The sequence below is a fragment of the Vulpes lagopus genome, chromosome 3 (genome assembly GCF_018345385.1).
Source record: "Vulpes lagopus strain Blue_001 chromosome 3, ASM1834538v1, whole genome shotgun sequence".
Taxonomy (NCBI): domain Eukaryota; kingdom Metazoa; phylum Chordata; class Mammalia; order Carnivora; family Canidae; genus Vulpes; species Vulpes lagopus.
Window position 1 is genome coordinate 30,536,858 of NC_054826.1, and position 13,817 is coordinate 30,550,674.

General features: G+C 49.8%; 1 protein-coding gene across 1 annotated transcript in view; it reads right to left on the minus strand.

Moving 5' to 3' along the window:
• Nucleotides 1-4,588: 4,588 nt before the first annotated feature.
• The window catches only part of FAT2 (FAT atypical cadherin 2), an 81,195-nt gene continuing 71,966 nt past the window's right edge, over nucleotides 4,589-13,817 (minus strand). Inside the window, 4 exon segments of the mRNA XM_041747060.1 lie at nucleotides 4,589-6,566; nucleotides 7,655-8,112; nucleotides 9,723-9,876; nucleotides 12,349-12,790. Coding sequence (XP_041602994.1) covers nucleotides 6,034-6,566; nucleotides 7,655-8,112; nucleotides 9,723-9,876; nucleotides 12,349-12,790 — 1,587 coding nt within the window. The 3' untranslated portion in view covers nucleotides 4,589-6,033.

Consider the following 13,817-nt stretch of genomic DNA (forward strand, 5'->3'; position numbering starts at 1 on the left):
GGCAAATTGAACACCAATAAATAAAATAAAAAAAGAATCTGGGTTAGAGTCCCAGACTTCTCTGTTCAGAAGACAAAAAAAAAAAAAAAAGTATACTTCTCCCTTAGCCCAGGTTCCCAGCTGCTATAGTACTGCATAAAGCCCACATATGTTTCCTTAGAACAGTTTCTCAACTTTGGTATTATGTACTTTCGGGGGTGAATAATTCTTTGCTGTGGAGAATGCCCTGTGCATTGTAGGATGTTTAGCAACATCCCTGGCCTCTAGCCACTAAATGCCAGTTATAGCAATCAAAAGTGTCTCCAGACATTGCCAGAGGTACCCTTGTGTGGGGGGGCTAGGTGGGGGGAATCATCCCCTCTCCTATTGAGAACTACAGCCATAATACATTTAGCTCCTCCTTATCCCTAGCTGGAGTGATGTTTTTTTTTTTTATCTTGGCCATTGAACAAGGGTAAGTGTATGGTTATGGATACTACAAAACGATCTGCCTTTTTAATAGTAGTGATAAAATATATAACAACTTTTGAGCCTTTACTATGCCACTACGCTAAACATGTTACCTATATTATCTCTTCTAGTACTCAATGTTCAGTGAGGGAAGATGCTGGTAATATCCCCACTTTGCAGATTGAGGCATAAATGGCTCAATAACTTAACCAAGATCATACATTTCCTAAGTGATGGAGCAGGTCTGTCTGACTCCAGACTTCATACTGCCCCTGAGATCTGTCTCTCTGCCTCTAACTCCATCACTCACACCCCTCAGTGGACATAGAACATTTCCAGGCCCTAGTCTGAATGCCTAAGTGCCCCCCCCCCACATTCCAACCCCAACATATTGGGACTACCCACCACTGCCCAAATACTTTAAACCTCTAGGCCTTCACTCTGAGCTTTTCCCTTAGCCTGCCTGGCCCTTCCCTCTGTGCTAAACCGAAAGCTCAATTTTAAGATCCAGCTCAGATGGCTGCTCGTTAGAACCTTCCCTGGCTATGTCAGTCATAATTTATGGCTCCTTTCTCAAGAGCAATAACATCTCTTCTCCAGTTAGCCTCATCTCTGCTTATGCTAGACATCTGTGACTACTTGGCCACTCCCTAGATCATGAGCTCTTGGAGGCATTGTTCGGATCAGACTTGATCTCCCAGTACCTGGCTGTGGGACTAATATTGTATCTGGAATTAGCTGATTACTAAATCCAGTGTGATTTCCTTTAGTAGAGCATGATGTCTATCCTCTAAGGAGTTGACTCACTGCATTTACTTTTTGTTTTCTATCAGTCTAACTAAGCACTTTCCTTGGTTTCACCCTATAGATTTGTTGAGGGATCTTGAGAAAATTCTAAAGGCTTGTCTTTTCCCAGCGGGGTCCTTGAGAAAGTTCTTGCTCTTTACTTGGTGAGACCTTCTGTGCCTCTCCTCAAGACAGAGCTATCAGAAGACCTTTAGAGGTCTTCTAAAGTATGTCTTTAGACACTGAAGTATGGGTTGTTGTCCAGCACCTGGGCCCAGATGCCCTCATAGGCTGGCATTTACCCATTCACCATGGGATTGCAGGATGGGCCACCTGTTCTATACAAAACTAGCCACTGGCCTTGGGCAAATCACTCCATATCTCAAAACTTTATATACTTCATTTTTCTCAACTCTTATCTTTCAGAATCTCCATAATCTTCAGTCCAAAAGAGAATGTTCTTCCTCCCCAAGGCCTTGGGCTCTGCTCTTCTTCACTGGGATGCTCATTTTGAGGTTCTAGCCATGGCCTAAGTCTTCCCCCCAAGACCTCACATGTCCCCTCCAGATCATTGTTCCAGTTTTTGGAAGATACATTGGCCTTCTCTGTTAGGCCCTGATAAACCCCATGTGATGGTGCAGCTGTGCCAGCCCGGCCTCCCTCCATGGCCCTCCAAGTGAGCAGGCTCACAGCTCCTTTACCATTGTCTGGTGATTCCAGTTGCCCTTCCATGCTGGACATAGTTGTGAGCCCTCAATCCCACCCCTCCCAGCTGCCCTCTAGCAATGCTCAAGGTTGCCGTGGTGCTCTTCAGGTCCAGCCTCAGAACTGGGCACAGGATCACAGGACTGGTTTGGGATTGAGAGCCCCAGGATTGCGCTGACTCCACCTCCCAGGATCCAGACCCTCTGGCTGTTAATACAACTTAGAATTATGGTGACACTCTTGGCCCATGAACTCATTAGACTAAGCCCTCTCAGTCCTTCTTGCTGCTGACCCTCCACCCCCTGATGTCTTGTGTCTGCAGTTTGTCTCATGAACCCAAATGTAAGGCAAAATTGGGAGTCAGACTGCCTTGGGATTAAATCCCGGCCCTGCCACCTGTGAACTGGGTGACCTCACTTTAAATCACTAATTTAAGTTACAAGCCACTTAATTTATGTATGTCTCTGTCCCTCTGTCCCTCTGTGAAGGTACTTACCTTGCTGGGTTTTGTGAGGATTAAATGAGACAAAATCTGTCCAGTGCTTGCCCTGCACCTGTCATACGGCAAGTGCCCCAGTGAGTGGTGGTAGCAAAGATGATTTTGGTGAGCTGTAAAGACACCCAGCCGGGAGGTCAAGAAACATGCGTCTCTGCCTTCCTTGGCCACTGTTACGCTGTGTAAGACTCAGGACGTTTGGAACCAGAGCCCCAGGGACTTGAGACTGAAGAATTTCCCTGAAAACCTTGGGATCGCCTACCGCTCAGTAGGCTGAGTCTTGATCCCAGAGCGCCCTCTGGTGGTTGGTACATGAAGGTGCAGGCTCGGGAAGACAAAGGGAAGGAGGGGCCTGTTGTGGGGGGTGGGGGAAGGTGGGCTGGGTGGAGACAGGCATCCCCATCCAGGAAAAGGAGAGCAAGTTGTGTTGTAGGGAGATAACCAAGCTGGGTGCAGGCCTGAATATGGGTCTCATCTTTTCCCCTGTGGGCCTTGGGATGAGGAACAGCAGGTATGAAGATGCACTACATCAGCATCTTCCACAGTTGATTTAGCAGACCCTGGACAGTCATTTTAAAAATCTGAATGTTGGGATGCCCGGTGGCTCAGCGGTTGAGTGTCTGCCTTTGGCTCAGGGTGTGATACTGGAGTCCCGGGATTGAGTCCGGCACTGGGCTCCCCGCAGGGAGCCTGCTTCTCTCTCTCTGTGTCTCTCATGAATAAATTTTTTTTTAAAAAAATCTGAATGTTTATATGTTTTCATGTGTTCTAGAAAAAAACAGTAACTTTCAAATCCTTTAGTTTGTGAATATGTCATTTTAAGGTAAATAAAAATATTTTTTTAAAAATTGGAATGCACTAAAAATTGTAAAGTGAATAATGATACAGGTGGTATTAGGCAAAAATCATAAAAGTGGCAAGCAAAAAAAACAGAAATCTGGGCAACACTGGACTAGCTTAGATGTGATTTCCTGCACAGTTCTGATAAGCTAACCTTATCTACATACTATCTGGTAATATTCTCTAGTACAATGGTCACCATTTGTTGTTTATTGTTCTAAAAAAAAAAAAACAGAAAGCCAATTCATACCTGCCTGAGGCCACATTGGTGTGTGGCGGAGGGGGTTTGGAACCCAGCCTGTCGGGCTCCGGTGCCACGATGTACTCTGGTGCCCCCAAGGATGTGCCTTCTCTGCCCACCTCTACTGGGAACTCAGCAGCAGGGCCTGGGCTTGCCAGTCTTGGTGTCAGCTGCAAGCTCGTGTCACAGTTGCCCAGTGACGTGCACATCCAGCTGGGCTGTGAAGTGAGCCCGTGGAGCCTCAGGCGTAGGCTGGCTCCAGACACCAGGAGGGCTGCCTTCCCAAGACCTGTGCTATAAAGCTCACTCTCCCCTACCAGTGTCATGTGGTGCAGGGGGTGCTGGTGCAAGTCCTGAAGTCTTGCCCCAGGCCATTTATTTACTCACTTGCTGATTAGTGGACTTGCCCCTGATTGTGGGCAGTTGTGTTGGAATTAGAGATGTTTTTCCCTGAAAAGTGTCCTGGGCCTCGCCCCCAGAGATTCTGATTTTGTATATGTGGCATTGGAGCTATATTTTAGTCATTTTGCTAGGTTTGGGAATCACAGTGCTTGATGACCTCAAGGGGGGATCCCTTCTAGTCCCCATATTCCATGAACCTCAGCTTGGAGGGGCCCAGAGACCCTCAGGCCCTTCCCCTGACCCAAACTTAAACAGGATCAAGGACACTCCTGCTCCCGGGTGCGGGGGGGGGCCCCCCCCCCAGCTGAGCAGATCAGCGGCCCCGCCCCCAGAGCATCCAGGCCCCTGCAGACTGAGAGCTCTGTAGTTACTGCGGGAACTGAATCCAGGGCTCCAGAGCTGGCCCCGCCACTGTGGTTCCTCCTGGGGCCTCACGGGGTAAACAACGCCCACTGAGCCTCATGGTGGCCTCACCGGATAAACAGGATAAACATCACTCACTGAGCCCTGGACCAGGCAGGGGGCTGAGCATCTCCCCCAAGTGCTAACACCTGAAAATCAGTACAGCAGGCCCCTCCCCCAGAAGACCAGCTAGACTGACAGGGGAAAAAACAAATTATTGACCAACCTCAAACAGGATAAGTGACAGATAAAATAACTGTAAAAAAGACACTTTATTATTAAAAAAACAACAACCAGTGATCAATGAAACCATGCATCCTGCCACTCACACAGTCACACACACAGCTGTGAGCCACTCGCACGAATACGCCCTCACCCACACAGCTCCCTCTCGCCATAAGCAGCAACCCTGTGGGTGAGAGTCTCTATTGCTCTTCCTTTTGACTTTTGTCTCCAGAAGCAACACGAATGAAAAGTCATTGGACCAGAGAAAGGGATTGGTAGAGGAAGGGAGTGGCAAGGCCCACCAGAATTCTCTGGTCTCTGCCACGGTTGGCTACATATACTCTACACGTGTACACACATACTATACATGAGGTGCCCACATGTGCAGACACGTGCCCACATTGACCCTCCATGCATAGGGTTGAGTCACTGCAGGTAACACTTAGATTGGCAGGCATCCGAGATGGAGGGGCAGGAAAAGGCAGAGTGTCCAGCCTGGACACTTATGTCCAGCTCCACGCCTCTACCCTGCCCTGATGCCCTGAATGGGGAGTTCTTAGTTCCTTGTGTCTAGGGAAGAAAAATCCCTTTGGGGCAACTCATCCAGGCAGCAAGATTGAAAAGTGCCTAAGAATTTTAAAAACAAAGAATTATGTCCTGCCTGCCTTTGGACCAAAGTGCTTGAGAAACTTGGGGTGAAGAACCCAGAGTTCCATGAGGTCTGCATTCTTTGACAAAGAAGGTTCAGGGCTGCATGAATCTTGGCAGGCCCTGGCTCGTGGAAAGTCATATGACTTAAAGAGGTGGAGCAAGTTCCTTGGACTCTGGATTTGAGGAGTGGGGCCTCAGGAGACTGAGGTCAAGTGGTGCTCCTCAGAAGCCCTTGTCGCCTTCATTCACATCGTGCCCGTGCCTAGCACAGTGCCTCACACAGAGCAGATGCTGCGTTTACGTATGAATGAGGCAGGATGCACAGGTGCATTGCTCACCTCTCAGCCCCAAGAGGATACCTGTGGCCCTCCAGGGTCAGGTGACCCTGGACCTTGTCTCTGTAGCTGATGTAGTGATTGCCTGTCAGGGGTAGACCTGCCTCTGCCTCTGCCTCTGCCTCTGGAATGGAGCTGTGGGCGAGTGTAAGAATGCTCCCTGACAGCTGCCTCCCTGGGGACAGAGAGAGGACAATCAGTGAGACAGACTGCCTCTTGCTGGTCCCAGGAATCAGTTTGTCCTGGTTTTCCACGGTTAACTGCTCTGTACATCTCCATTCTGCTGGAGGCCCTAGTGCTGTTTTTGGAGCTCTACCCTCAACTTCCCTCCATCCTCAGGGACTACCTGGGGGTCTGTAAGAGCACATTTCAAGGTATGGCAGCCTGGACTGGGTATGAGGGCTTCCTTCCCACTTTTCCAGCCATGCTCAACTCACTCCTGTAAGACAGGAGGAAGGTGCCAAGTCCTTGCCCTCCTACCAGCCTTCCTCTGAGGACAGCTAGAACATAACCTCCTCACAGCTCCCATAATCACTCTCCACCATGTCAGAGCCCTCATAGTTGGGGGGAGCCTGGGGCTGGCCCCGCCCCGTGGGATGCCCAGCCCCAACCTCACAGTCAGCATAAGAGGGCCCAGCTCGGCTGAGGCGCATACTCACCCCTTTGTAGCCCCCCTCTGCCAGGCAGGGCCCTCCCCCTCCCTGCTGGAACTGTGAGTGGTAGTAGCTGATGGCTGTGTACTCATTGAGACAGGGGGCCAACAGGTGTTCCCGGGGACTGGGGGGCCGTGGGGGCATCAGATCTTCCAGGTTCTGGTTGCTATAACGGGGTGGGAGGGGTGCCCGCTTGTTTTCCAGCTCCAGTGGAAAGGGAAAGCCCCCATAGAGGCCACTTGGGTCCGGCATCACAGGTTGGATCTGGTGCTGGTGAGGCGATGGCGGCAGAGGGCCAGGGGTCATTTCAGTGTGGGGGTATTCCCAGCATTCCTTCCTGGAATAAGTTGGGGGCCAGATCGTAGCTCCACCGGGGCACACTGAAAATGACAAGATAGAGACAAATGAGCTCCGAGTTTCCCTGGTGAAGGTTTCAGCAGGCCTTATCACTGCTATACATAATTCAGCATGTGGTAGAAATGGGCAAAAGACTGGGTGGGTATGTGGCCATCTGTATGAGTTGTCTGTGGCAGCTTAGATTGATATCTAGAATTCAACAGGGCCAATGTCAAGGCCAGGGGTTTAACCCAAAGCCAGCTCAAATAGCACATCTGTACCAATGATCCAAGAGTCAGTGAATAAGGAAGAGTATGGATGACTCCATGCAACCCACTCGCCACTGCTAGAGACAGCAACTCCATCCCAACTCCTACCAATGACTTATGTCTCCTCAACTGAAGGAAACAGACACACATTTTGGACTGGGGGGGGGTGAGGGGTGATGACATCTGTCACAGAGGGTGACTGCATGAGATGTGGCTTGGAAGATCGGAGACCAGGCATCCTTGGTCTTTGCCCTGTCCCTTCTACTGAATAGTTGCATGAGTTAGAACAAGTTACTGTGTCTTTATGGGCCCTAATTACCCTATCAGCAAAAATTTTATGAAAATACCTTTTAAACTATTGGTGGATAAGCCAGAAAATATAAAGTGCTTTACAAATTCACCTCCTTTTTAGCCAAAGATGAGAGTGAGGTGAAGATCCCCTCTCTAGGTCAGTCAGGTCTGGCCCAGGGGGTGCCACACCTCCAGATTGGGTGATCAGAAGCTTAGACTACTACTCTTGCCTTTCCCAGAAAACCACAGAGGAACAGAAGCCCTGCTTTCGGCCCAGGTATCCCATTTACACCTAGCCAGGGTCTACAAGTTTCTGCCATAGATGTCAATCCTATGGAGTGAGTTGGAATTTAGAGGAGGAGTTCATGATGCAGTGGTGCAATGAGCCACAGACTCTGAGTCCAGAGACATGGCATCTGGTCCAGCCTACTAGTGCCCTGTGACCTTGAGCACATCCCTTCATATTCCATCCCAAGAGACTGGGCTGGATGGCGGCCTCACATAATGGAGTGTTTAGGTCTATCACCCTATTCTGTCAATTCCAGAGGCTGAGGGCCTCTGGCTATACTGACCCATCTCTTCGCCCGACCATGTCCTCTTAATGATGGACTCATTGTCAGAGTGGGAAGGGGCCGCAGCTGGCGGGAGTCTGGGAGGCACACTGCAGACCACTGGCCGTTGCTTAGAGCTGGGTCCGAAAGTGACAAGTTCATTTGGAACCGAGGTCTTGCTGGGCTCCAGTTGGTTCAGGTTGGTGCAGGAGCTGGTGGTCAGTGGGCTGAGCTCGATGGCAGGCATAGTTTGGGTGTCTACACCAACACTCCTGGCCAGGAGGTCTGGGTCCTCCATGGCCACGGGCTTGTGGGACTTGCAACGGCGGCAGTAGAAGAGAAGCCCAGTGGTGCTTAAAATGATAAACAGTAGGGCCACTATGATGATCAGAATCTCCTGCTGCCCCCAGTCCCCCCTTGTGATCTCAGGGGTGACTAGACAGTGTCCTTCTGAGCAGCCCCTTGCTTCCATTTCACACCTGCAGAGACAGAGAAGGAGTCAGGGGGTTGAGTCACTGTACTTCCCTTTCCATGTCCCCTCTCACAAAAATTTATGGACCCCTGCACTCAAGCCTACCTTCTCAGTTTTCAACCAAAAAAAAAAAAAAAAGAACAAAAAGGCAGCAGATGATAACAATCACACATATCAACATCAGAGCCTTCCATCTTCCACCAGTAAGGTGTGGGAGTCAGTTACAACTTCATTCATGACCATTTGGAATCTAGGCTCTGGGCACATCTGTTATTTTTGATTCATGAGATTCAGGCATTGGCTATACACTCCACCAGTGAGGTGAGGTTTCCAACCCCATGTATCAGCCCATTTGAGCCAGCTGTCCTCAGCAGTAATGCCAGAGTCCCAGCTGCAAGTCAGCAGCACCCAGCCATGGCAGCTGGACACCACCAGTGTTACCCACTGTTCTTCAGGAGGTCACAGAACCCAGTGTGGTCCTGCACAGACCTTCCATTGGACAACCGTTCAGAGAGAGCACTTGGAATGGTCACCGTCAGCTTGGCATTCCATGGTGTAAGGCTCCTAGGAGGCTTCCGTGGCCAGTTTCATCTACTTTTGAGAGCTATTGGGAAAGGCTCCCTGCAGCCTGTTTGAGTCTCAGTGTCTACAATTTCACCACCAACACTTTGTCCTTTTGGGTTAGACATTGTCCTTCCCAAGTTCCTCTTTTAAAATGCAAACACTACCACTTTCAGCCAGGACGTGTGCTGCCAGCACACCTACTGCAGAGTGAGGTGTGCGGTGGGGCCGGAATGCCAGGTGCTGAGAGAACGGACTTGGGTCATAAACACATGAGGGTATTTGGACAAGCCATTTCCTTCTCTAAGGGCTTCGTTTCCCCATCTGTAAGGTGAGTGAGTGGACTGTATCATTCGCTCTCTTATGCACAAGCTCACAGGAAGGGGAATCCCTTGGGAGCTTGTTATAGATAGAATCCCAGGTCTCATTCTTTGGAGATTCTGATATCGCTGGTCCAGAAATCTGTATTTTTCACAAGTATCCCTGATGATTTTTTAAAAGCTCCCAAACTGGAGGGTCATGAAAGCAGATAATCACCAAGCCTCTAGACCTCTGGGATTCTAGGGATCTAAGGATGCTTGCAGTCCCCCCAGGCCAGCATACTATAAAGCACAGGTAGCTTGCAGCAGGGTTTGAGATCTACAGCAGTGTTTGTACCTGAAGGAGTCATTGTCCCCCGGCCACTTTCTGGGAAGTCACAGTCCAGAACCAGAGAATAAGAACTTTAGCCATTTTCAGACTTCAGCAAAAATCAGAAATGCCTGAGGAGCTGATGAGAAGTGCAGATTCCCAGGCCCCAGCCTAATGAGTCTGACTCAGTAGGTTTAGAACAAGGCTTGGGAAATGTTCATAAGAACCCTCCTTCCCTGAGTGTTCTGGCGTAGGTGGCTGGAGGGAGAAGCCTCGGCACCTGGGAAAAGCCAGATAGCCAGGTCGCTGGAGCACTCAGCTCCTGGTCTCTCATTGGCTTCTCTGGAGAGCAGAGTGCAGAGGTCATTTCCGAACAGTGCCCACCCAGGATGAGGAGCCAATGGCAGGTGGCCCCTCTGCACTTACCTGTCTCCCATATAAGGGTGAGGGCAGTTACAGGAGGCACCTTCAGGAGATGGGATGCAAGTGCCACCTTCCAGGCAGGGCATGGACGTGCAGTTCTCTCTTCTTCGTTCACAGTGCCTTCCCGAGAACTGGGGGGGACACTTGCAGACATAGCCTGGGAGGGAGGGGAGAGCTTCAGGCAGCTGCAGGCTGAGAGGGCCTCTGGGACAGAGGGGAGGCCTCAGCATGTCTGCAGATCCGAGCATCCATGTCTAGTTATTGAGAGCCTCCTTCTCTGACAAGCACCCTGCGGAGCACTGCTGCCAGGCTGGATGGGAAGACGTGATCCCTGCCCTCAAATGTATAGTCTACAGAGAACAGGCATCTACAGACTAGTAATGGAGCTCTACCTCATCATCCTACACGACACTTGTTTAGTGCTAGTCACCGTGCCAAGAATCTGCATGTATCGGCCCATTTGAGCCTCATGACCACTCTGCAATTGATTACTGTCATCCTCATTAGGGGACACATAGAAGCTGATGGCAGGTGAGGAGATGAGGCACAGAGAATGCATGACATTTGCTCAAGATTACCCAGTAAGGAAATGGCAAATTTAGGATTCAAACCTATCGAACCACTTGTGTATAATATCAGTATATTAGTAATTATCATAAAACAACAGAGCTTAGCAAGCCAAGGGAGAGTGGGGGTTGCAGGGCGGTAGGAGGGCTGGAGCATCACTCTGAGCCAAATGCAGGAATTAGGAAACAGGACTCTATCTTAGAGTCTATCTCTCTATCTTAGAGCCCCCTGGCGGGCTCTCCCCTGTGCTTACTAATACATCCCCTTCCTTAAACCCACCAAAACTGGACCAAGTGGCCTCTCTTCTCCTGGGACCAAAATCTGGGGGCCTCGCCACCCCCCACCCCTATACCTCTCCTCTTTCCCTTTGGCTCCTTTTTGCCCTGAGCCCTGCCCTCGATCCGTTGCTTGGCCGGGGCTCGGGGACGCTGCCTCCTGGTCTTTCCTCCACGAGGATGCCTCGCCCCTAGCTGTGGCTGCAAGGACTTAATTTATAGGGAGAGGCCTGTGGCGGTGGCCACCCCAGCCACAGCTGTGCCGCACTCACCACACAGCCGGGCAGTCGGCCCCTAGCAGGGGCCCTCTTGGCTTCCCATTTTTCATTCCCCTTGCTGTGGCTAAGGGGTGGGCGGGAGGGGATGGGGGGAGGGCTGCCCACCATGGGCCGGGGCTTGAAAAACCTGAGTCTGCTGATTGAAATAAATGTCTCTGTCTTTAAAAAAAAAAAAAAAAGCCACTTCAAGGTTTCCAAGCAGGAAAGTGACACACTGAGATCTGCTTTGTATAAAGGTCACTCTGGTGCCCTGCTGGAAGGTGCAGGTGAAGGGAGAGAAAGGAGAACAGGGAAGCGGCCGGCCCAAGGGTGAGAGACGATAGCCACTTGGTAGTGCAGACAGACAGACGTGATGGGCCCCTTAGATATTTTGGAAATGACAATACTATTATCCAAGCCAAAATGAGAAAATGGGATCATGCCAAGTGTTGACACAGATCTAGGATCCTCCCTCACTGCTGGTGGAAGTGCAGGCTGCTGTGACCATGCTGAAGAGCAACATGGCCCTGAATGTAAATTTAAAATAATTATTTACATTCTCTGGGTATGTGAATTCCATCCCGGCATGGTGTGTATGTGTGTGTGTGTGTGTGCGTGTGTGTGTGTGTATGTGTGTGTGTAGGAAGTTCTCTTACAGTTCACAAGAAGATACATATGAGGATATTCACACAGCATTGTTGATGGAGGTGGGATGTTAAAAAGATTGGGAGGTGGGATCGTTGAAAGATTTCCAGGGGTGTTTGGTGCCAACTGAGTAGAGAGGGAAGACGGGACTGCACACCCATCGGTGTACTGAGCCACAATAAAAGCAACGACTATGAATCGTGGCTATGTGGACAGGAAAGTGTAAAAACTTATATGGCACCTATGTAATTAGAAATTCAAGCCCGTGTAAAGTCAGTAGTATACATTTTGCAAGAACTCATTTAAAAACTTGAAGTGTTTGCCTATGGGGGACAGCAGCTGAGTATAGATTAAAGGGGAATAAAAGAGAAGAACTTGGCACAGCCCAGGGATAACACTGAGGTGTGTGATGCCCTCAGCCTGCGGCACCAGAGGTCCCTGATCATGCCTGTCCCCCATCCAAACAAGTAGAAAGTCAGTCCTTGTTGAGCGAGAGCAAAGCCTGCTGGCTTCCCTTAGTGTAAACCTAGTCCATCCCAACCCGTTACTCACGAGACAGTAGGGGGAAGAGAGAGACACTTGGATTTGGGGGGGAGGGAGCTTTCCCCTGAGATCTGCACCCCAAATGCACCTTGACACTTAACGGCCATGTGCCCTTGGGCAAGTTCCTTCACCGATCTGGGTTTCCTTACACAGCCCAGCAGTTGCCTGTGCTGTAAAATGGAGCCATCCGCGGCCTTCTTCAACCCCTCTCTCCCTCATGGGGCTGTGCTGGACGAATATACTTTGTAAACTCTTCAGTGATACGTGATCGCTAGTTCAACAGGCTGGGGTCAGCTGAGGCGCCTCCTGGGATAAGCCGCGGAGCCATCTCCAGCACCTTACCTGCCCCTCGGGTCTGCGAGCACTTGCCGCCGTGGAGGCACGGGTTTGGGCTGCAGTCCTCACTGCGCCAGCAGCACTGGGTGAGGGCCTGCCTCTCCAGCAAGCCTGATGCCCTCTTGCCGTGGGCCAGCAGCTGCAGCGCCTCTCCGTTGATCATGACCGCATCCAGGCAGCCTTCAAAACCCTGGGACACGACCGGGGAAGAATGCAGGAGAACAAGGCCACCCAGAAAGAGGTCTCCTTCAGGCCTGAGACCCTGGCAGTTCTCTGGGAGCGCGAGGGAGGTATTGCCTGAGCCGTCAACCAACAGGCGAATGGAAGTGCCTGTCTCCGCCACCACAATGGAGTGCCACTCTTGGTCATTCACGTGGAGCCAGGAGGATAGATTTCCATGGAAACCACCTGGGCAATGGTATTCCAGCTGTAGGACTCCGTCGACCAGCTGCAAAGAAAACCCAGATGGCCATGAGCAAAGCCAAGAAGTCCTTGTAAAAAGCACTGCTAACAGGCTGTGGGTGCAAAGAATGTTGGTTATATTTTTATGGGTGAGAGAGGCAGTATTTGGTGATTCTCAAGCATTTGGTGCTTTAAGCATTGTCTTTATAGAGTATGAAAGCCCAAGCCCTCAATGCCTATCTATGGTCTCATTTGGTCCTTACCACACTCCATGGAATGGTCTGGAGGGATGCCATCTGCGTTTCACAGATGAAGAAACCGAGACCCGGAGAAGCCTTGCTGACTGAGACTATGTCTTTTGGATTCTTCTACAAAGCCTCTCCTATGCTCTGCACTCCTCAAAGTTGGCCCTCAAGAACCAAACAGAAAACCTCCCTCACTCCTGTTCTCTTATTCAACAGTTCTGCGGTTCTCAAAGTGGGTCTTCAAGACTTTTCCAGAGGACCCACAAGGGGACACCATTTTTACAATAATCCTAAAAAATTATTTGCCTTTTCTACTCTCATTCTGTCACAAATCTACAGTGATTTCCAGACATGTGCTATCAAAACAGATGAATGCAGATGTAAAAATGAAAATCCAGCTATCTACTATAAAGCTATACATAAGAGGGATTTGCAAAAATGTAAAACGGTGCCACTCTTCTTTTTTCCTAATTTTGGACAATGTAATTATTGTTCACAATAATATGATATTTATGTTAACATATAATAGGTTTCTTGCTATTTTTAAATAAATTAATAAAGATTTTAATATTTCTCAGTTTTAATTTCTTTTTTTTTAAAGATTTTATGTATTTATTCATGAGAGACAGAGAGAGAGAGGGGGGCAGAGACATAGGCAGAAGGAGAAGCAGGCTCCTTGCAGGGAGCCCGATGTGGGACTCGATCCCCAGACCCCGGATCACGCCCTGAGCCAAAGGTAGATGCTCATCCGCTGAACCACCCAGGCATCCCATCTCAGTTTTAATTTCTACACTTGATCTTAGCCAAAAGGCCGAGAAGCGATCAGTT